The sequence below is a fragment of the Garra rufa genome, chromosome 4 (assembly GCF_049309525.1).
Source record: "Garra rufa chromosome 4, GarRuf1.0, whole genome shotgun sequence".
Taxonomy (NCBI): domain Eukaryota; kingdom Metazoa; phylum Chordata; class Actinopteri; order Cypriniformes; family Cyprinidae; genus Garra; species Garra rufa.
This window is the reverse complement of record NC_133364.1, coordinates 35,273,775-35,297,616: the sequence shown is the minus strand read 5'-3', so window position 1 is coordinate 35,297,616 and position 23,842 is coordinate 35,273,775. Positions and strand designations below refer to the sequence as shown.

Genomic DNA, 23,842 nt, shown 5'->3' with positions numbered 1-23,842 from the left:
ATTTGACGTCTGCATTTACATCTGCAAGACGTTGTTTGCTCATCTGCAATACATCTATTGGACGTTTCCTATCAGATGTCAAATAGACGTCTATTAGATGTCTTTAAGATGTTTATGAATTAGAATGATGTATGATCACAAACATCTTAAAGACATCTAATAGACATTTATTTGACATCTGATAGGAAATGTCCAATAGATGTATTGCAGATGAGCAAACATTAAAAGATGTATCGCAGATGTAAATGCAGACATTAAATAGACGTCTTCAAGATGTACGTGTGCTATCAAATGTGAACCAAACTGTGTAATATAAGGTGCAAAACTAGTATACATTTTAATTTAATTCATATGATTAAACAATTAAATTATACTGTAATGTAGAGTATAAGCATTCAATTATTTTTAACATTGTCCCTAATAGCACACGTACATCTTGGAGACGTTGGCATTTACATCTGCAAGACGTAGTTTGCTCATCTGCAATACATCTATTGGACGTTTCCTATCAGATGTCAAATAGACGTCTATTAGATGTCTTTAAGATGTTTATGAATTAGAATGATGTATGATCACAAACATCTTAAAGACATCTAATAGACATTTATTTGACATCTGATAGGAAATGTCCAATAGATGTATTGCAGATGAGCAAACATTAAAAGATGTATCGCAGATGTAAATGCAGACATTAAATAGACGTCTTCAAGATGTACGTGTGCTATCAAATGTGAACCAAACTGTGTAATATAAGGTGCAAAACTAGTATACATTTTAATTTAATTCATATGATTAAACAATTAAATTATACTGTAATGTAGAGTATAAGCATTCAATTATTTTTAACATTGTCCCTAATAGCACACGTACATCTTGGAGACGTTGGCATTTACATCTGCAAGACGTAGTTTGCTCATCTGCAATACATCTATTGGACGTTTCCTATCAGATTTCAAATAGACCTCTATTAGATGTCTTTAAGATGTTTATGAATTAAAATGTATGTAAAACTGACATCTTACAGACGTCTGCCAGGCGTTTGCACACAGCAGATGCTTTCCAGATCAAGAGATCTTTAAAAATACATCTTGCAGACGTGCATGTGCTATCTTGGGTGTTACTACTTGGACTCAAGACTTCTTACCACTACACTAATAGTTTTATAATCAGTTTATGAAAAGGCTACTTAATATACTTTAAATCACTATTCAAAATATATTTAAAGATCAGTTTTACAAAGTAATAAACTCTATTCTTATCTATTGTCATATTTATATTATTTGTGTGTAATTGTCTCAGCACGTTTGTGATTTTAGAGAGTGGCTTGTAAACAGGACTTTTGTTTTGGTTTGGTTTGGCGATGTGATGTCATAGGGCTGCGCTCCTGCATCTGTTGTGATTCGGATGAAGAAAGGTTTGCCAACAAATTAACAGAAGAAGAAGAAGAAGAAGAAGAAAGGTTTGTGCTTTTAATCATTTAAAGGGTTTAATAGATATTAACTATTTCGTCTTTTTTTGTAGTTTTTACAGTAACTGTTAAATTAATTAAACGTTATTTATTGTAGCATCATCTAGCATTAATAAGCAATATTTTGTGCTTGTAAAGCACACCTACTTATGAGGAGCAAAAAAGGTGCGTGTCATTTCTCTCCATATATCGTGCATCAGTTACTCAAAAACACGAATACAGTCACTGGCAGGAGAAACGGAGCTTTTTGAAACTACGAGTCAAATGAATCAAATGCCTCCAAAATGATTCAATGATTCGAATCGCTGCTTAAAACAGTGTAAATGCAACGAGAACAAACACAAACGAGTTTAATGTCAACTTTTACAAAACAACAGCAAATGTTTTCATTAAAGAGTAATTGTGAAGTCTACAAATCAATACTCAATGTGAATTATAAATGCCTAAAAGTGGAGGCACATTTATAATTTCTTTTAAACATTTACTACTTTCTCTGTTGTAGATCTTTTCACCAACATCAGTCACAACTACCAAAGATTCATTCATTTTCATTCAAATTAATTAGTTTTAACCCTTTAAATTCTACCCAGATAGCACACATACATCTTAGAGATGTTTATTTGACATCTGCATTTACATCTGCAAGACATCTGAAAGACGTAGTTTGCTCATCTGCAATAGGTCTATTTGACGTTTCCAAATAGATGTCAAATAGACGTCTATTAGATGTCTTTAAGATGTTTATGAATCAGAATATATGTAAAATTGACATCTTACAGACGTCTGCCAGACATCTTGCAGATGTACATGTGCTATCTGGGTAGTTTGTTTGTTTCTTTTTTATTAAAAATAAACATAAAAATAAATTATTTTCTATATACTGCTAAATTAGTTTAGTCTTTTTTACTTTCTCTGTTGTAGATCTTTTTACCAACATCAGTCCTGGTAATAATTACCAAATTTCGTTCAAATCCTTCAGTTTTAACCCTTTAAACCCTGCTTTCTGTTAATTATTCTCATCTTGAACACAGGAAAAACTCCTTTTGATGCAGCTGGGATCCACGTGGCACACCATAAAGATGGCATTTATTAAAGAGGAGAGTGAAGACCTGAAGATTGAAGAAGCTTTCAGAGTCAAACATGAAGATACTGAGGAACAAACAAAGACGGTATTTATTAAAAAGGAAAGTGAAGACATGAAGACTGAAGAAACATTCAGAGTCAAACATGAGGATACTGAGGAACAAACAGGTTGGTTTTCATTTCCAAAGCTGAACTCACTCTGATTCTTATTAAAATGTCCAGCTCTACAAAAATTGATTATTTTTATGAAGAATGACATATGAGTGTCATAATTAAAGTTGTTTTATTTGACGTGGGTCGAGATCACATGGTCAGACTAATACTAATGCTGTCTTCAGCTGAGAAAATCTTACTCACAAGTTGTTATTTGACATGAGACATTACATTATGAAAAATAATACACAGTTAATTTGTGTAATGTTAAACCCAATATCTATAGGGTACATTTGGACCATGTGACTACATAGCCACAGTCGGAGCTGAGACAATGTCTAATTGATCTTTAGATACTAGATAGTCAAGATTATTTATACAGCTATTCTTACAATACAAGTTGTGTCAACGCAACCTTACAGTATTAAAATAAGACAAAGTGTCAATAATAATGCAAAATACATCTAGATACTTTGGATATTAACCCTTGTGTGAGCCTATGGACATTTTTGTCCATTTCAGTTTTGTGAGTCTGTGTTAATGCCAACTGCGTAAAATTTTGGCCCAGGTGTTTATTTTTATTGAAATTTTAATATTTCACCCTCATTTTCTTAAAAAAAAAAATCAGTTTTACCCTCCATACAAAAGTACTCACACTCAGGACCTTAAGGACAAAAATGTCCCACTTGAACCTATTAAATCTCCAGTCTATTTTAACCCAGGGCCATTTGACTATAAAATGATTCAATATTTGCCAATAGGCAATCATTCTATCGGCAAGGCTTCAAATTTGCCATTTTGTTTACCATTTTTTACTAGATTGTGCAATTTTTTTTTTCAAATTTGGCATATACAGTATGTACGGAAAGTATTCAGACCACCTTAAATGTTTCACTCTTTGTTATATTGCAGCCATTTGCTGAAATCATTTAAGTTCATTTTTTTCCCTCATTAATGTACACACAGGCATGAGTCTTTTTTGGGAAAGATGCAACAAGTTTTTCACACCTGGATTTGGGGATCCTCTACCATTCCTCCTTGCAGATCCTCTCCAGTTCTCTCAGGTTGGATGGTAAACGTTGGTGGACAGCCATTTTTAGGTCTCTCCAGGGATGCTCAATTGGGTTTAAGTCAGGGCTCTGGCTGGTGGGCCATTCAAGAACAGTCACAGAGTTGTTGTGAAGCCACTCCTTTGTTCTTTTAGCTGTGTGCTTACTAGTGTTGGGTTCGAGTCCACATAAGCCGAGTCCAAGTCAAGTCCGAGTCTTTAACCATTCGATTCCGAGTCGAGTCCGAGTCCAACTAAACACTACTGTTTGTCAGTATCTTAACCTTGTTTTAACCTTTACAACTAGAATAAGGCAATGACAATATAAATGTAACAAAAGATAACCTCTATTGCATATTGCCATTTTGATTTTTTTGTTTTTACACCATCTCATAATTACTGCTGAAAAAAATACAGCATATGCTGGTTAGGTATGTTTTGGTGCAAAAGGACCAGCATAAACCAGCAAGTGACTAGCATAAACCAGCTAAAACCAGCATCTCAGCACCAAAACATACATATGCTGTTTTTTTCAGCAGAGGTCCTTCTCAACAAACTTAAAGTAATGTAACAGAAGTTATAGCTTACGTATTATGACATATTTCAGAGTGAAATAGCTTTTAGAATGTGAAAAATTATAGGACAGGACTTGACTTTATTTGATGTTATATAGTAAATGTATAAATTCAACGGGGTGGGTAGGAAGATTAGTGAATGAGACCTGAGGAGCAGAGAAAGCACCTCTTATCTCTGATTGTGGCTGTGTTTTGGGTTTATATAATGAATGGTAAGACCTTAGACAGGGTAGATGGCATTTAAATTTTTTTCTTGGATGAAAATGAGGCTGTAAGGGTTAATGACAGTTTTTAAGTAGCAGTCTATGGAAGCCGTGGAATAAAAGAGTAAAAAAAGTACATTTGATTTCATATTTAAAAATTTCACGATTCCGAAATTATATCTCACAATTCTGATAAGAAAGGTCATTATCACTTTTTAGCTCAAAATTAATGAGTTTATATCCCACACTTCTGGCATTTATAAGTTATAAAGTCCAAAATACAACATATAAACGACAAATTAAAAAAAAAAAATTCTGAATTGTGAGATAAAATAGATAAATGTAATATGACGCAGTCTGCTGCAGCAGGTTTACGCTGCTGTCACTTTAAGCCCGGACGCACAGATCATATATTTTGACACATCCGTATTTCTCCCAACTGTTCTAATTAACTCAAGACAAAACTGACTGCATTTGCATGAATAATCTCCAAGATAGTGCATTTTGACATTACCTTTCGTGTAAGCGTGTAGCAATAACATGCAAAAGAGTTCTTAATTGAGCATTCACATGTTGACTGAGAGGTGCTTTCGGTGAGCCCGATTTGGGTGTGTGTATGCAAAGAAACCAGGTAGCTTTCAAGTACTGGCAAGACTTTTAAACATGTGTGAATACTGAATGTCACTTTCATAATAATGCATCTAGTCAGAAAAATTTCCATCATCTGTCCCTGGACTCGGCTGGACTCTGCAATAATTCCCGAGTCCGAAAAGCTCGAGTCCGAGTCAAAATGCATCCGAGTCCGCTAAAAATTGTACTCGAGACCGGACTCGAGTCCGAGTACAAGTCTGAGTACCCCAACTCTAGTGCTTAGGGTCATTGTCTTGTTGGAAGGTAAATCTTCGGCCCAGTCTAAGGTCCTGAGCACTCTGGAGTAGGGATGGGCATTTCTGATCATATTTCATTTCGATTAATCCACAGGTTTGAGAAACGAGTACTCGATTAATCGGGGGTGGAGTTTAAGCAAGGGGCAGGGCGTTTGCGTCACAGTATACAGTAAACATTTAAAAGAAATATCAGCATGAGGTGAAGCTGAAGCACTTTTTCTACATGACACATTGTATATAAAATTAATCACATAATACTAGATACATAAATATGTAAATGTTATATTACAAATTGTATTTATCTACACAAAATGCATGTGAGCTTGAACTACGTGCAATCATAAAGTAGTGGATGCGCTTCTCCCGTTACTTTAAAACAACGGAAACTGAAGCCCCGCAAATTTTTTGAGTCAATCGATCGTCATTTTCATGCTCGATCGTCGCTGATGGATTCGAGTAATCGATTAATCGAGTACTTGTGCACATCCCTACTCTGGAGAAGGTTTTCGTCCAGGAAATCCCTGTACTTGGCCGCATTCATGTTTCCCTCGATTGCAACCAGTCGTCCTGTCCCTGCAGCTGAAGAACACCCCCACAGCAGGATGCTGCCACCACCATGCTTCACTGTTGGGACTGTATTGGACAGGTGAGGAGCAGTGCCTGGTTTTCTCCACACATACCCTTTAGAATTAAGGCCCAAAAGTTCTATCTTGGTCTCATCAGACCAGAGAATCTTATTTCTCACCATCTTGGAGTCTTTCAGGTGTTTATTCATGTGTCTTGCGCTAAGGAGAGGCTTCCGTCGGGCCACTCAGCCATAAAGCCCCGACTGGTGGAGGGCTGCAGTGATGGTTGACCTTCTACAACTTTCTCCCATCTCCCGACTGCATCTCTGGAGCTCAGCCACAGTGATCTTTGGGTTCTTCTTTACCTCTCTCACCAAGGCTCTTCTCCCCCGATAGCTCAGTTTGGCCGGACGGCCAGCTCTAGGAAGGGTTCTGGTCGTCCCAAACGTCTTCCATTTAAGGATTATAGAGGCCAATGTGCTCTTAAGAGCCTTAAGTGCAGTAGAAATTTTTTGTAACCTTGGCCAGATCTGTGCCACAATTCTGTCTCTGAGCTCTTCAGGCAGTTCCTTTGACCTCATGATTCTCATTTGCTATGACATGCACTGTGAGCCGTAAGGTCTTATATAGACAGGTGTGTGGCTATCCTAATCAATTCCAATCAGTATAATCAAACACAGCTGGACTCAAATGAAGGCGTAGAACCATCCCAAGGATGATCAGAAGAAATGGACAGCACCTGAGTTAAATATATGAATGTCACAGCAAAGGGTCTGAATACTTAGGACCATGTGATATTTCAGTTTTTCTTTTTTAATAAATCTGCAAAAATGTCAACAATTCTGTGTTTTTCTGACAATATGGGGTGCTGTGTGTACATTAATGAGGGAAGAAAATGCACTTAAATGATTTCAGCAAATGGCTGCAATATAACAAAGAGTGAAACATTTAACAGGATCTGAATACTTTACATACCCACTGTATATATATATAATATATATTTTTTTTTATTTAACACTACATAAAAAAATGCTTCAAAAATAATGTTGTTCTACACTGACACACCCAAGAATCTAATAAGCAAAGAAAAAATCTGTTGCATTATGCCAACAAACCAGCATTTAAAGGGCTACAATTCAGAAAATTAAAGAATGTTTGGTGTCTATGGATAGAACAGATGCTGGTTAAAAAAATTGACATCAGTGTAAGTGGAAAAAATATAAATAAATCATGTTTTTGGACATAGATATTTTTGTCCATTTTGCACCTATGGCTTAATATCCTTCGTATGGCCATTCAGTTGGCCTCTGGTCAGCTTTAAAACATTGTTTCTGTCAAAATTTACTGTAAATATAATAGTCAATTCTCTTTGAGCTAAATTAAGCTGTTTCTCTTACAACCAAGTAAAAATCAGTACATGGAAATGGAAAACATTTCCCAGAATGCATTGTTTTTCAAAGTATAGTACCATTTTAATTTAATGTCAGTCTTTACAATGTGAGGTTAATGTGTGTTTTTCTTATTTCCCATTGTAGACCTGATGCCACTGAAAGTGGAGAGACCAGAACTGATAAAAGTAGGAGAGAAGGATCAGTGTGAGGAACTTCATAAAAAATCCATAAAGACTAAGCAGACCTCTTCACGAAAAAGAGCCCAGAAAACCAAATCTAACACCTGCCATCAATGTGGAAAGTGTTTTAGTAGGAAAAATATTCTTGAAGATCACATGAGAGTTCACACTGGAGAAAAGCCTTTCACCTGCCATCAATGTGGAAAGAGTTTCAGTCAAAAAGGGAACCTTATAATCCACATGAGAATCCACACCGGAGAGAAGCCTTTCACCTGCCCACAGTGTGGAAAATGTTTCTCTATAAAGCGGAACATTGTAACACACATCAGAATTCACACTGGAGAAAAGCCATTCACATGTGATCAGTGTGGACAGAGCTTCGCGCTAAAAGAAACCCTAAATATTCACATGAGAAATCACTCGGGAGAGAAAGGCTACATTTGCCAACAGTGTGGAAAAAGTTACATCTATAAAAAAAGCTTTGAGACTCACATGAGAGTTCACACTGGAGAGAAACTGTACACATGCTCTCAGTGTGGAAAGAGTTTCAGACACAGATCATCCCTTGCTTACCACATAAAAGCTCACACCGGAGAGAAACCTTACACCTGCAAACTGTGTGAGAAGAGCTTTACATGGAAAGGATATCTGAAGACTCACATGGCCATTCACACCGGAGAGAAGCCGTTCACATGTGATCATTGTGGAAAGAGTTTCGGACGTAAAGCAACCCTGAAGAAACATGTGAAGATTCACTTTAAGTGAGAACGGTTTTACATGTTGTCAGTATGGAATGAGTTTCACAGACACCTTAAGAATCATGCAGTAACTGGAGACAAATGTGCCATCACTCCAAATGAAATTTCTATTGGATTGAAGAGTCGGTGTAAACCTGAAAAAAAATTTATCAGCACACAGCAACATCATTAATGTTATATTTCCAAAGGCAGTGTAAAATACAGAGTCTTGGTGTTATTTTAACATCAGAAGTTAATGAAATAGCACTGCTTTTCATATTGACCTGCTTCATGAAAACTGGAAGAGAATGTAGAGTTGAATTTATTTTTATTTTTTTTATCATGTTGGAAAGTACTTGAGTGGCAGTCTGGACATTTTCCATTGGTTTATAACCCACCATTAAACAAAATATATATTAGATTAGATTAAGATTATTTATATAGTGCTTTTAACAATACAAATTGTGTCAAAGCAACTTTACAGTATTAAAATAGGACAATAGTGTTAAAAAAGCAAAAGTTCCATCTCAGAATAGTTTTAGCACGTTACTGAATGTTATACTGCAATATTTATGATTTACTTTTGTTGGTAATGTTTTTACAGAGCAAACGTACATTAAGTGGGGGGCCACAGGCAAAATTTAACATACTGCGAAAAAAATGCAGGAGTCTTCATATACCTGTTTGTCATTGCCAACCCCAGCCTGTGTATGATCACGACTCTGTTGTTAAATAAAAGCTTTGCATATGGATCCACCAGATTCACACCTCCGTCACTCTGTTACAGTATGACCTGGGTTGTGTTTCATTTGGTTATTTTGTTTATTAGCCATTTCCATGTGTCCATGCTGTACATCCCTGCTGAAAAACAAACAGCTAAAACCAGCCTAGGCTGGTTGGCTGGTCGAAGCTGGTTTAAGCTGGAAGTAGCTGGTTTTAGCTGGTCTCTCAGGCTGGTGGTTTCCTAACCTGACTAGCCCGCAAAAGTGGCTACTACACACTTGCCTAAAAAATTCTACTTTGTCTGAAGAATCTAAATAGCTGGTTTTGGTGTTTAATTAGGGTTGGAGCTAAACACTGCAGGGCTGCATTCCCCAAAAGCATCGTAAGCCTAAGTTGAATGGGGCTATGATCAATTTAGGCTTACGATTCTTTTGGGAATCGCAGACTTGGACAGTGGCCCTCTAGGAACAAGTATGGACAACCATGGTTTAGGACAACTACTTCCTGAGGCCGCTGAACCTCAGGTACAGGATTCAGTAGCCACTCCTGGTGGTGATCTGTCTGGTTCATAATAGAATAAAAGTCATGGATACCTGCTAAACCTCAACATTGCATTGCTAGAGATACTCGAAAAAAATTTAGTAGGGTGACATGAATCTGGCAGTCCTTAATTGGTGGTTAATTCCACAGATTGACACAAATGTTTAAATAAAGCAGAGCCCACATGTGTTTATCAATTTGTAGGATCAGTCAGGCCATCTTGTTCTAGAATTGTGAAGTGGAGTGGTAGACATTTACAGTACCTCTCTAAACGTCTCCCCATAGCCTTTTTATTCTCTGGTTATGAGTGCTGCTGCCTCTCATGCCACTAGGCTTAGACTACCTCAAGCAATGGAGAGATCTCGCCAATTAAAGAAAGGAATGTCGAATTTTTTGGTTGTCAGAACGTTAAGAGATCGGAGTGAGACAAATATTACAGAAAAAGGGGATCTGTTGATGGCCTTGCAAGACTGTGTGATGCATTAAAATGTGTCTTGTAGGCCTATTTTATTTGATGTCCTTTTTGTTATATTTATTCAGGATAAACTTCTTTCGAATGCTGTCTACATTGCGGCATTCGCGTAGACAGCATCACCTAATGTTAATGTAATCGTTTAATATTGTATTAATTTCTATAATACTTAATATAATAATTTTGTAAATTAAAATAAAATATTAATAAGTCCATCTCTGAAAATCCCCAGTTACTATGTCACGCAGGTTTATTTACACATTAAACATGACATAAGGATGTTGTTCCCTCGACAATTCTGCCTTGACGTTCATAATATGACGTTCCCACAAGTTAAAATGTCATGGCCCCGACAAACTTGTGAACCGATCAGGGCCCCTCGCAGTAGGGGTGGGCGATATAACCAAAATCTTCTATCATGGTAGACGCAATTTTCTACCTCGATAACGATATCTATCACAATATAGCAATTTGTATCTAAAAATGTATAAATAAAAATTCAAGCACAAAGAAACTGTTTTATATAATGTAATTTTATTTAAACTGTGCAGCATTACTTTAAATTAAAAAAACAACCATACTGTTTACCGCAAAATAATTGCATTGCATTTGCGAAAGACGCCATTAAGGAAGTTTGTATGGGATTTTTGGGCTTGCAAGCGCTCTGTGATGTGTAGACGAGTGGGCCGAGGTTTGCCGCTTTTTTTGACTTTGGCCACATTCGTTTGGATGCTTGGAGCTGAGATGATAGAAAAGGTTTGACGTGTTTCCACCACTTGCTAAAACAGTGCTCTTAAAATTAAGTGCATTTTTGCTTGAAACAATGATTTTATGATTTTATGATTTGATTCTTACCACATTGGCAGATTATTTTGCTTGCAAGCTAAAATGCACTTAATTTTTTACTTGTCTAGAAAATAATTCTTGATTTAAGAATTTTTTGATATTTTGGCTGGAAACAAGACAAAAAAATCTAAGCTCGAAAAGCATTTTTGCAGTGTATTGGTAAATTGGTGTCTTGTTAAAACCACTAAATCCTAAAGGAATATGTCCCAAAAAAAACACACTACGGGAAACCATTCTTTATGCTTAAAATTTGATGGTTTGATCATCTTATTCCATCAGTTTCTCCTGAGAATATAAAGGCGATAAATATATGTTTGGTTGAAGTTTTTTTATTAAAAGTCTGTGACTGTAAAGGATTAAATTAAACCTGGGTTTAAAACAGCTAGTTTTAATGGTGAGAATAGAAATCTTAAAATAAAAATTTCAAACGGTTATTTCTAAATGCTAATGAATGTGGTTTACATTTTCTCATGTTAGTTTTATTAAAATTGTCAGGAGGTATAATAGTTTGTGCTAAAATGTGATTATAATTTTAACAAGTTACCTATTAACACAGCAAAAAAAAAAAAAAAAAAAAAAATTCTTCTTTTTTTTACAAGTGGGGTAAGCAAAAAAACTAAAATTCTGATTTCTCATTTTTCTCACCCGCAAATTTTTTAGCTTGTTTCAAGCAAAAACGCACTTAATTTTGACTGAGAATTTTTTGATATTTTGGCTGGAAACAAGACAAAACAAATGTAAGTAAGAAAAACATTTTTTGCAGTGATACTCTTAGAATTAGAAATTGATTTACAAACATAATTTTCTGCCCAAATCAGCCCTCTATAATAGATGCACACTGAAAATGAACATAACTGTTTAGATCACAATTAAGGATACATTTTTTTTAATTGGTTTTTAGTGATGATGTTCTTTCACATGTGCAATTTTTTATGAATACAGTTTTTGCAGTATAAAGTAATATGTAATATTATTTATTATTGTGGCCGGGCGGAGAACAGCAACAACAAAACAAGAGTTGAGTGAGCCCCGGAGGGTGCGTTTATTGACAGAAGTGCAGGTAAAATGAACAATACGGTGAGTGAAGTGGTGAGGACGTCTTCCTTGAGGTGCAGGGTGGCTTTTTCTGAGTGCTGGTGTCTCCTGGTGACGGTGGCCGGTGCAGGGGGTTGGTGCAAGGACGTGCTTTAACCCCAAACGTGCAACCCGGAAGTGGGGGACCAAGCGGTCACGGCGACTCTGCAGGAGAAAGGATACAGCGGTCAGGTAAGTCTCACAATGCATGTGGAGATGTATCTCACTCTCTGGTTGTGGCAGACTGCTTATAAAGCTGGCTGAGCCGTGACCGATTGGTCCGTGGTGAGTGGATCCAGCTGGTCCTCGTGTGTTGCCAGGGCGACGCTGATTGCTCCTCGGGACGCCCGTCACACTCCCCCCCCCAAGCGACGTCCTGGTCCTGGAGGTAAAAAGATAGAGGGGAGACAGGGGGTGGGTGGGGAGTGACCCCTGACAGACCTGTGTATGCTGCCCAGGACCGAGAGAGCCCGTCGGCGTTGTTGTTGCTGGAACCGGCCCGGTGGCGCACATCGAAGTGGAAGTCCTGGAGCGACAGGAACCACCTTGTGACCCGGGCGTTTGTATCCTTGGCCCGGGCCATCCACTGCAGCGGGGCATGGTCTGTGAAAAGAGTAAATTTGCGGCCTAGCAGATAATACCTGAGCTCCAGGACCGCCCACTTGATGGCGAGCGCTTCTTTCTCCACGGCAGCGTAGTTTCTCTCGGCCCGGGTCAGCTTCCGGCTGATATAGACTATCGGATGCTCCTCTCCCTCCTGGACTTGGGAGAGCACGGCCCCCAATCCCGTGTCCGAAGCATCCGTTTGGAGCAGGAAGGGGCAGTTGAAGTCCGGAGCGCGCAGGACTGGCTCCGTAGTTAAGGCCTGTTTGATCCGTTGGAAGGCGCGCTCCGCTTCCGGGGTCCATCGCACCAGCTCAGGCTGCCCCTTCCTGGTCAGGTCTGTCAGAGGGGCGGCTATAGAGGAGAAGCTGGGGATGAAGCAACGGTAGTAGCCAGCCAACCCCAGGAAGGCCCGTACCTGGGTTTTGTTGCGTGGCGTCGGTGCCTCCAGGATCGCCTTTACCTTGTCCTCTTGGGGCTTCACAAGGCCTCTCCCGACTCTGTAACCCAGGTACCTGGCTTCTTCTAAGGCAAGGTGGCATTTGCGGGGGTTGGCTGTTAGTCCAGCCCGACGGAGCTCGGACAGCACCCTCCGGAGTCGATCCAGGTGGTCTTCCCACGCCTCCGAGTGGATGACCACGTCGTCCAGGTAGGCCGCAGCGTAGCTCTGGTGGGGCCGGAGGATCACATCCATAAGGCGCTGAAACGTCGCTGGAGCGCCATGTAGACCGAAGGGAAGGGTCCGGTACTGCCAGTGCCCCGACGGAGTGGAGAAGGCGGTTTTGGGCCTGGCATCCGCGGAGAGGGGGACCTGCCAATATCCCTTGGTCAGGTCCAGGGTGGTGATGTACCGGGCCCTTCCCAGGCGCTCCAGGAGCTCATCCACCCGGGGCATGGGGTAACTGTCGAACTCCGAGACTTCGTTGAGGCGTCGATAGTCGTTGCAGAACCTGAGGGTGCCGTCCGGCTTCGGGACCAGGACTATCGGGCTGGACCAGGGGCTCCGAGAGGGCTCAATGATCCCCAGCTTGAGCATCTTCTGGACTTCCTCCTCTATAGCCTGCCGGCGGGCCTCGGGGACTCGATAGGGCCGCTGCCGGACGATGACGCCAGGAGGAGTGCGGATGTCGTGGGAGAGGACGTTAGTCTGGCCGGGGCTGTCGGAGAATACGTCCAGGAACTTACCGACCAGGTGCCGCAGCTCCGTCTTTTGGGTGGCCGACAGATGGGGGTTGATGTCTACAACCGCGGGTTCTGTGACGGCAAGGGCGACGGCTTGGTCCCTATCTCCAATCCACTTCTTAAGTAAGTTGATGTGATACAGTTGCAGGGGTCGTCTTCGGCCGGGCTGTCTCACCCGATAGTTAACAGGGCCTACCCTCTCTTCCACGGTGAACGGCCCCTGCCACTGGGCGAGGAATTTGCAGGCGGCGTTCGGGACCAAGACCATCACCCTGTCTCCAGGCTGGAACTCCCGCGGTTGGGCCGGCCGATTATAATGGCGTTGCTGGGCTTGTTGGGACTTCACCAGGTGCTCCCGGACTAATGGCATGACTCTGTCGATCTTGCTCCTCATGTCCTGCACGTGCTCCACCACAGTGCGGTAGACGGCCGGCTGCTGCTCCCAGGCTTCTCGGGCTACGTCGAGGAGACCACGAGGCTGGCGGCCGAACAGGAGTTCAAAGGGCGTGAAGCCGGTGGAGGCTTGGGGTACCTCTCGAATGCCGAAGAGAACGTATGGTAGGAGCAGATCCCAGTCCTTCTTGTCTTCGGCCGCCACTTTCCGGAGCATCTGTTTGAGGGTCTGATTGAATCTCTCGACGAGCCCGTCGGTCTGAGGGTGGTAGACAGATGTTTTAATTTGCTTTACCTTCAGCAGCCGGCACAGGTCAGCCATTAGCCGGGACATAAACGGGGTTCCCTGGTCGGTCAGAATCTCCGACGGAATACCCACCCGGCTGGAGAGCAGGAACAGCTCACGGGCAATGGCTTTGGCGGTGGCTTGGCGAAGGGGGACTGCCTCTGGATACCGGGTGGCGTAGTCAACGATGACAAGAATGTGTTCGTGTCCCCGGCCAGACCTCGGCAACGGCCCTACGATGTCCATCCCGATCCGCTCGAAAGGCACCCCGATGATGGGTAGAGGGATCAGAGGACTGGGGGGAGGCTTCCGAGGAGACGTGCGTTGGCATTCAGGGCAGGCTTGGCAAAAGCTCTTTACTTGAGCTTCCAGCCCTGGCCAGTGGAATCTGTCCCGGATTCGTTGGGTAGTGTTCTGGGCCCCCAGGTGGCCGGCCATAGGGTGAGCGTGGGCGAGCTCCAGGACCATCTCCGTTTTTTGCTTCGGCACTACCAAGAGTCGTTTCACCTCCCCCCGTCGCTCCGCGACGCAGTACAACAGGCCATTCCGAACGATGAAATGTGGGAGGGGGTGAGGGGCCGGCAGAATTTCTTGATCCTCGAGCACCCGGACTTGCCGCCAGCAGTGCTTGAGCCTGTCGTCCTCTTTTTGGGCTTTCCCAAAGTCTCCTCCTCCAGTAACCTGTTGAAACACATCGTGAAATAGATTAGCGTGTTGGCCGGCAGACTCACCCTCTCTCCCACTGTCCGTCGTGAGTAGGCTGGAGCGACATCCGGACCCCCGCGACGGCGGTGGCCGCGGTTTGCGGCGGCAGCGGGCAGGCTGTGTGGTGGAGGCCAAGGCGGCGTCAAGCCCCGGCCAGTCTCTGCCCAGTAGTAAGGGGACAGGTAGGTCCTTCAGTACTCCAACTTCCAAGGTCCAGGCTTGACCATCCTTGTGAAAGGTAAGAAGGTTAGTTTGTACCTGACGCGTGTCTCCGTGGACGCAGGTGATGGGCATCAGCGCCTTGGAGGCTGGCCGGGGCCCAAGGGTGGTGGGCCGCACCAGGGAAACTGCGCTGCCGGAGTCCAACAGGGCGCGGAAGTGACGTCCTCGGATCCTGACAGTGGCCGTAGGCGCTTCAGGGGGTGTTTTCTGGTGAACCACACAGCCTGCCATCCAAGCCTTGGTGGGGGTCGACGGCTCTGTGGGCATGGGCTCGTCGCGGGGGCTGGTCGGCCTGTGTACTGGTCGTGGGGTGCCTTCCGGCGGGCGTCGCTCCTGGGGCACCCTCCGGGGGAATGGCTGCGCTCGCTCCCCGACGTCCCGGTGGTAGGTTGCGTCCGCCAGCTCCACGGCGTCGATCACTTCGGCGATGGTCTTCGGCCCCCGCATACCCGCGGCCTGCCTCATCGAGCGGGGTAAAGCTCTCAGCAGCCTGTCTACCACTACCCGTTCGGTCACTTGAGCTGGGGAGGGTGAATCTTCCAGTAGCCAATGCTCAGCTAACCGCATCAGATCGGCGGCCTGGGCGCGGACTGGCAACCGTGTTTTAAACTCCCATTCATGGAAGCGCTGGGCGGCAACGGTTGCAGAAAGGCCGAGACGGCCTAATATTTCTTTTTTTAACTCATTATAATTATTTTGGGAAGACGCTGGTAAGGAAAAATATGCTCGTTGCGCCTCACCGGAAAGCAGCGGTGCCAGTGTCGCAGCCCACGTACCTCTCGCCCACCCTTCGGTGCGAGCGAGTGATTCGAACATCTTAAGGTAGGCCTCAATATCATCATTTGCGGTCAGCTTGGGTAGCAAACGGGCAGCGGTGACTCGAGGGTCCGGTAGAGGGATGTTCTGGGCGGCCGGTAAGCGAAGTTCGGCCAAATACCCTTGAATGTGGCTGTGTTGCTCGGTAAGCAGCTCGAAGCACTGCTGCTGGCGGACGCTAACCTCCGTAAGCTGTTTTACAAGTTCCTCCATCGTTGCGGGGAGGAGCGAGCCTAAAAAGAAAGAAAAAAGACAGCCGGAGGTGAGAGGGGCAACAAAATGGCGGTGTAAACAACGTCTTGTTTGTTGGTGTTCTCAGCCGGCGCTAGGAACGTTCATGCCCGCATTCTCCACCACCTTGTGGCCGGGCGGAGAACAGCAACAACAAAACAAGAGTTGAGTGAGCCCCGGAGGGTGCGTTTATTGACAGAAGTGCAGGTAAAATGAACAATACGGTGAGTGAAGTGGTGAGGACGTCTTCCTTGAGGTGCAGGGTGGCTTTTTCTGAGTGCTGGTGTCTCCTGGTGACGGTGGCCGGTGCAGGGGGTTGGTGCAAGGACGTGCTTTAACCCCAAACGTGCAACCCGGAAGTGGGGGACCAAGCGGTCACGGCGACTCTGCAGGAGAAAGGATACAGCGGTCAGGTAAGTCTCACAATGCATGTGGAGATGTATCTCACTCTCTGGTTGTGGCAGACTGCTTATAAAGCTGGCTGAGCCGTGACCGATTGGTCCGTGGTGAGTGGATCCAGCTGGTCCTCGTGTGTTGCCAGGGCGACGCTGATTGCTCCTCGGGACGCCCGTCACAATTATTAAGAAGTGAAATATGACAATAGATTGATTTGTGACTCCTCATCTTCCCTTTTTAAGGAGTGAACAGTTCAGTTAATAAATACAAAATGCAGTAACCAGTATATGAGAAACTCCAGAGGTACATCCATCAGAAGAAAATACCCTGATAGCATACATACATCTTAGAGGCGTCTATTTGATGTCTACATTTACATCTGCAAGACGTAGTTTGCTCATCTGCAATACATCTATTGGACATTTCCTATCATATACCAAATAGACGTCTATTAGATGTCTTTAAGATGTTTATGACTAAGAATGAATGTAAAACTGACATCTTACACAGACGTCTGCCAGATGCTTGTACACAGCAGATGCTTTCCAGATCAAGAGATCTTTAACAGACACCTAGCAGACGTACGAGTCCCAGATAGTACATATACATCTGCAAGATGTCTGTTAAAAATATCTTGATCTGGAAAGCATCTGCTGTGTATAAACATCTGACAGACGTTTGATCATAAACATCCTAAATACATCTAATAGGAAATGTCCAATAGATGTATTGCAGATGAGCAAAACATTAAAAAATGTATCCCAGATGCAAATGCAGACGTCAAATAGATGTCTATGATGTATGTGTGCTATCAGATGTGAACCAAAATGTGAAAAAAAGGGTGCAAAACTAGTATAATTTTGCCTATTAAAACAATTCAAATGCACAGTAATTCAGTTATTTTTAACATTCTGTTACTACTTGGACTCAAGACTTCTTACTACTTCACTAATAGTACTGTAAACAGTTTATGAAAAGGGCTATTTTAAAACACTTTTAACACTCACATGACTGCAAAATATATTCAAAGATCAGTTTTACAAAGTAATAAACTCTATTCTTATCTATTGTCATATTTATATTATTTGTGTGTAATTGTCTCAGCACGTTTGTGATTTTAGAGAGTGGCTTGTAAACAGGACTTTTGTTTTGGTTTGGCGATGTGATGTCATACGGCTGCGCGCCTGCATCTGTTGTGATTCGGATGAAGAAAGGTTTGTGCTTTTAAGCATTTAAAATAATAGATATTAACAATTCCGTCTATTTTGTTGTTTTTACAGTAACTGTTATACGAATTAATTGTTATTTAATACAGCATTATTGCTTTATCTAACATTAATAAGCAATATTTGTGCTTGTAAAGCACACCTACTTATGAGGAGCTGAAAAGGTGCGTGTCATTTCTCTCCATATATCGTGCATCAGTTACTCAAAAACACGAATACAGTCACTGGCAGGAGAAACGGAGCTTTTTGAAACTACGAGTCAAATGAATCAAATGCGTCGCAAAATGATTCAATGATTCAAATCGCTGCTCAAAACAGTGCAAATGCAACGAGAACAAACACAAACGAGTGTAATGTCAACTTTTACAAAAGAACAGCAAATGTTTTCATTAAAGAGTAATTGTGAAGTCTACAAATCAATACTCAATGTGAATTAAAAGCGAAGGCACATTTTTTATTTCTTTTAAACATTTACTACTTTCTCTGTTTTAGATCTTTTCACCAACATCAGTCCTGGTCACAACTACCAAAGATTCATTCATTTTCATTCAAATTAATTAGTTTTAACCCTTTAAATGCCAGTTTGTTTGTTTTTTTTTTCATTAAAAATAAGCATAAAAATTAAATTATTTTTCTATATACTAAATGCTAAACTTGCTTTTTTTCTTTCTGTGTTGTAGATCTTTTTACCAACATCAGTCCTGGTCATAGCCTAACTACCAAAATGCAATTCAATTTCATTCAAATCCTTCACCCTTTTAACCCTGCTTTCTGTTAATTATTCTCATCTTGAACACAGGAAAAACTCCTTTTGATGCAACTGAGATCCATGTGACACCATAAAGATGGCATTTATTAAAGAGGAGAGTGAAGACCTGAAGATTGAAGAAGCTTTCAGAGTCAAACATGAAGATACTGAGGAACAAACAAAGACGGTATTTATTAAAAAGGAGAGTGAAGACATGAAGACTGAAGAAACATTCAGAGTCAAACATGAGGATACTGAGGAACAAACAGGTTGGTTTTCATTCTCAAAGCTGAACTCACTCTGATTCTTATTAAAATGTCCAGCTCTACAGAAATGAATGATGTTTTATGAAGAATGACGTATGAGTGTCATAATTAAAGTTGTTTTATTTGACGTGGGTCGAGATCACATGGTCAGACTAATACTAATGCTGTCTTCAGCTGAGAAAATCTTACAAGTTGGGCATTTGTTATTTGACATGAGACATTACATTATGAAAAATAATACACAATTAGCTTGTGCAATGTTAAACCCAATATCTATAGGGTAAATTTGGACCATGAGACTAATAAAATAAAATGTTGATTTATATGTGGAAGGAAGAAACATAGCCACAGTCGGAGCTGAGACAATGTCTAATTGGTCTTTAGATACTAGATAGTCAAGATTATTTATACAGCTATTCTTACAATACAAGTTGTGTCAACGCAACCTTACAGTATTAAAATAAGACAAAGTGTCAATAATAATGCAAAATACATCTAGATACTTTGTATATTAACCCTTGTGCGAGCTTATGGACATTTTTGTCCATTTCAGTTTTGTTTTTTTATTAAGTGTGTCTGTGTGCCAACTGGGTAAATTTTGGCCCAGGTGTTTATTTTAATATCTCACCCTCATTTTCTTAAAAAAAAAAAAAAAAAACAATTTTACCCTCTGTACAAAAGTACTCACACTCAGGACCTTATGGACAAAAATGTCCACATTGAAACCCAATTTTTTAACCCAGTCAATTTTTTGACTATAAAATTATGCAATATTTGCTAATAGGCATTCATTGTATCGGCAAGGCTTCAGATTTACATTTTTTACCATTTTTTACCAGATTGTGCCATTTTTTTTTTTTTCAAATCTGGCATATACATTTACAAACAAACAAAAAAATCTAACACTACATAAAAATACTTCAAAATTAATGTTGTTCTTCACTGACACCCCCAAGAATCTAATAAGCAAAGAAAAAAAAATCTGCTTAGCATTTAGTGTATGGAAATTACTACTATTTTTCAGTTTTTCATAGAACACACCTGTGGCAACAAACCAGCATTTAAAGGGTTACAATTCTGAAAATGAATGAGTGTTTGGTATCTATGGATAGAAGATGCTGGTTAAAAAATTGACATCAGTGATGAAAATGTGTGATATATTTTTGTCCATTTTGCACCTATGTGTAACTTTTTTTTTTTTTTGACGCACAAGGGTTAATACCCCTTTGTAGAGATGATGGTTACGGCCATTCAGTTGACCGCTGGTCAGCCGTAAAACATTGTTTCTGTCAAAATTCACTGTAAATAAAATAGCCAATTCTCTTTGAGCTAAATGGAGCTGTTTCTCTTACAACCAAGTAAAACGCAGTACATGGAAATGGCAAACATTTCCCAGAATGCATTGTTTTTAAAGTATAGTACCATTTTAATTTGATGTCAGTCTTTACAATGTGAGGTTAATGTGTGTTTCCTTTTTTCCCATTGTCAACAGACCTGATGCCACTGAAAGAGGAGAGACCAGAACTGATAAAAATAGGAGAGAAGGATCAGTGTGAGGAACTTCATGAAAAATCCATAAAGACTAAGCAGACCTCTTCACGAAAAAGAGCCCAGAAGACCAAATCTAACACCTGCCATCAATGTGGAAAGTGTTTTAGTAGGAAGCATATCCTTGAAGATCACATGAGAGTTCACACTGGAGAAAAGCCTTTCACCTGCCATCAATGTGGAAAGAGTTTTAGTAGGAAACATATCCTTATAGTCCACATGAGAATCCACACCGGAGAGAAGCCTTTCACCTGCCCACAGTGTGGGAAATGTTTCTCTATGAAGGGGAACATCGTAACACACATCAGAATCCACACTGGAGAAAAGCCATTCACATGTGATCAATGTGGACAGAGCTTCGCGCTAAAAGAAACCCTAAATATTCACATGAGAAATCACTCAGGAGAGAAAGGCTATATTTGCCATCAGTGTGGGAAAAGTTACATCCATAAAATAAGCTTTGAGACTCACATGAGAGTTCACACTGGAGAGAAGCCTTACTCATGCTCTCAGTGTGGAAAGAGTTTCAGACACAGATCATCCCTTGTTTACCACATAAGAGCTCACACCGGAGAGAAACCTTACACCTGCAAACTGTGTGAGAAGAGCTTTGCACGAAAAGCATATCTGAGGACTCACATGGCCATTCACACTGGAGAGAAGCCGTTCACGTGTGATCATTGTGGAAAGAGTTTCGGACGTAAAGCAACCCTGAAGAAACATGTGAAGACTCACTTTAAGAGCGAACGGTTTTAGATGTTGTCAGTATATAATGAGTTTCACAGACACCTTAAAGGAGTAGTTCACTTTCATAACAAAAATGTACAGATAATGGACTCACCCCCTGGTCATCCAAGATGTTCATGTCTTTCTTTCCTCAGTCTTAAAGAAGTTATGTTTTTTTGAGGAAAACATTTCAGGATTTCTCTACATATAATGGATATGCATGGCACCCCCAAGTTTAAACTTTCAAAATGCAGTTTAAATGCAGCTTCAAAAGGCTCTAATCGATCCCAGCCGAGAAAGAAGTGTCTTATCTGGTTAAAATAAATGGACAATTTATATACTTTTTAACCTCAAATGCTTGTCGCTCATCAAATGCATGCAAACTCTGTGATCCGGGTCAATACAGTTAGGGTATGTCCAAAAACTCCCATCTCGTTTTCTTCCCCAACTTCCAAATCACCCTACATCGCTGCTAAAATACCGACCCAATGTTTACAAAGTGAACATGCAAAGAGGCTCAGACGCCCTTTGCAAAAAAGGTAAAACAGCTTTGTAGGACAATTTTGACGTTGAAGACAAAAACGGCATGGGAGTTTTTGGACATACCACAAAATGCATTGACCTAGATCACATAGACTGCGAATGTGAATCGCAGAGATGCGACAAGACGAGCATTTGAGGTAAAAATTATATAAACTGAAAATTTGCTTAGAAAATAACCAATCGTTTTGCCAGATAAGACCCTTCTTCCTCAGCTGGGATCATTTAGAGCTCTTTAGAAGTCCACTATATGGAGAGAAATCCTGAAATATTTTTTCCTCAAAAAACATAATTTCTTTACAACTGAAGAAAGAAAGACATGAACATCTTGGATGACAAGAGTGTGAGTACATTATATTTTTGTTATGAAAGTGAACTAATCCTTTAAGAATCATGCAGTAACTGGAGAGAAATGTGCCATCACTCCAAATGAAATTTCTAATGGATTGAAGAGTTGGTGTAAACCTGAAAAAAAAAATGTATTAGCACACAGCAAAATCGTTAATGTTATATTTACAAAGGCAGAAATGGCACTGCTGGTGCTGCTGCGTTGCACCTGTGTTAAACAGAACCAAAAGTTACTCTTAAAAGATGACAATGAAAGATCCAGTTAAATTATTTGCATATCGACCTGCTTCATGAAAACTGGAAAGAGAATGTAAAGTGGAACTTTTTAAAAAATAAAGTCATGCTGGAAAGTTCTTGAGTGGCAGTCTACACATTTTACGTTGGTTTATAACCCACCATTGAACAAAAGATATATTTTAGATTAGATTACGATTATTTAGCGCTTTTAACAATAAAAACTGTGTCAAAGCAACTTTGCAGTATTAAAATAGGACAATAGTGTGTCAAAATGCAAATGTTCCATGTTGCAGCAGCCATAAGTCATATTTCAATCTCAGAATAGTTTTAGCACGTTACTGAATGTTATACTGCAATGTTTATTATTTACTGTGCGCTTAATGTTTTTAGAGAGGAAACTTAAGTTAAATGGAGATCCCATGCAAAATTAATCATGTTTTTGTCGAAATATCTTTGTTACCTAGAGATGTCAAAATCAGTATGGCAGTTGAATATAATATGAAAATGTTTTTTGTAATAAGTCATTGTAATAAATGCAAAAGCACAATAAATTACCTCTAACAAAACAATAATGCATATATTTAACTACACATTGTTGCTCTAAACAAATAGTCAATAACTACACTGATTCACATCTCAAGTATAATACTCTTTCAGTTCATAAAGTCACAAATGACAAAGTTATATAGTCTTATTTCCCAAACCAAACGTTTGTGTTTGCATTGCATTAACCCTGTTTTGAGCAGCAGGTGTCAGCGTACAGTGATTTAAGCAATTTAAGTGAGTCATTTGGCAAAATATTGATTCAGAGTTTTAAAAAGCTCACTACTTGCCACTGAATAAATTCATGTTTTAGATAAACTGATTCTCGATACAGGGAGTGAAATAAGATGCAACTTCTCTGTAACTTATGTGTAGATATGCTTTACTCATAAAAATAATGATAATTAATGTTGCATAAAACATTATAATATTACCTTCCAGATAATATTACCATAATAATACAAATGTCTAAACGGACGACATAAAACATAAACCTGTTGTTCTCCTGTGTTCTACTCTCTTTGTTAATTTCAGGTTTTTGTTATAAGCCAAAATAATAAACAAACAAAAAACACAAACTTTAAACGTACTTGGCAGAGTGCTTGAGACAGAAGTGTACTTTACAAGGAGACGAGGCATCTTTCTTATTTTTATTTGTGTGTGGTTATGTATACTCTCTCTATATATACCCTATGTTTTTGAGTTTTTGGTCAGGCTAAAGCAATTCCAGGTAACACTATCTTGTAATCATGTACTATGCAAATGCTGAACACAGCAGACGACTACAGCCTAAAAATACACCAACAAACAGCTCTGACCTTCTCTTTCTTGCTGGAGTAAAATTAGTGATCCTAGGCTGCTGCTAATCATGAAAAAAAAAG

The 23,842-nt window shown here is 40.5% G+C and overlaps 1 protein-coding gene across 1 annotated transcript; it reads left to right on the top strand.

Annotated features, from left to right (window-relative positions):
• Positions 1-2,359: 2,359 nt before the first annotated feature.
• Positions 2,360-22,352, top strand: LOC141332904 (uncharacterized). The gene is made up of 10 exons (XM_073837865.1): positions 2,360-2,719; positions 7,519-8,314; positions 9,432-9,537; positions 13,276-13,853; positions 14,148-14,288; positions 15,169-15,296; positions 15,398-15,809; positions 16,696-16,796; positions 18,831-19,022; positions 20,512-22,352. The coding sequence occupies exons 1-10, from the start codon at positions 2,515-2,517 to the stop codon at positions 21,321-21,323; spliced, it is 3,471 nt and encodes a 1,156-aa protein (XP_073693966.1). The 5' UTR covers positions 2,360-2,514; the 3' UTR covers positions 21,324-22,352.
• Positions 22,353-23,842: the final 1,490 nt, after the last annotated feature.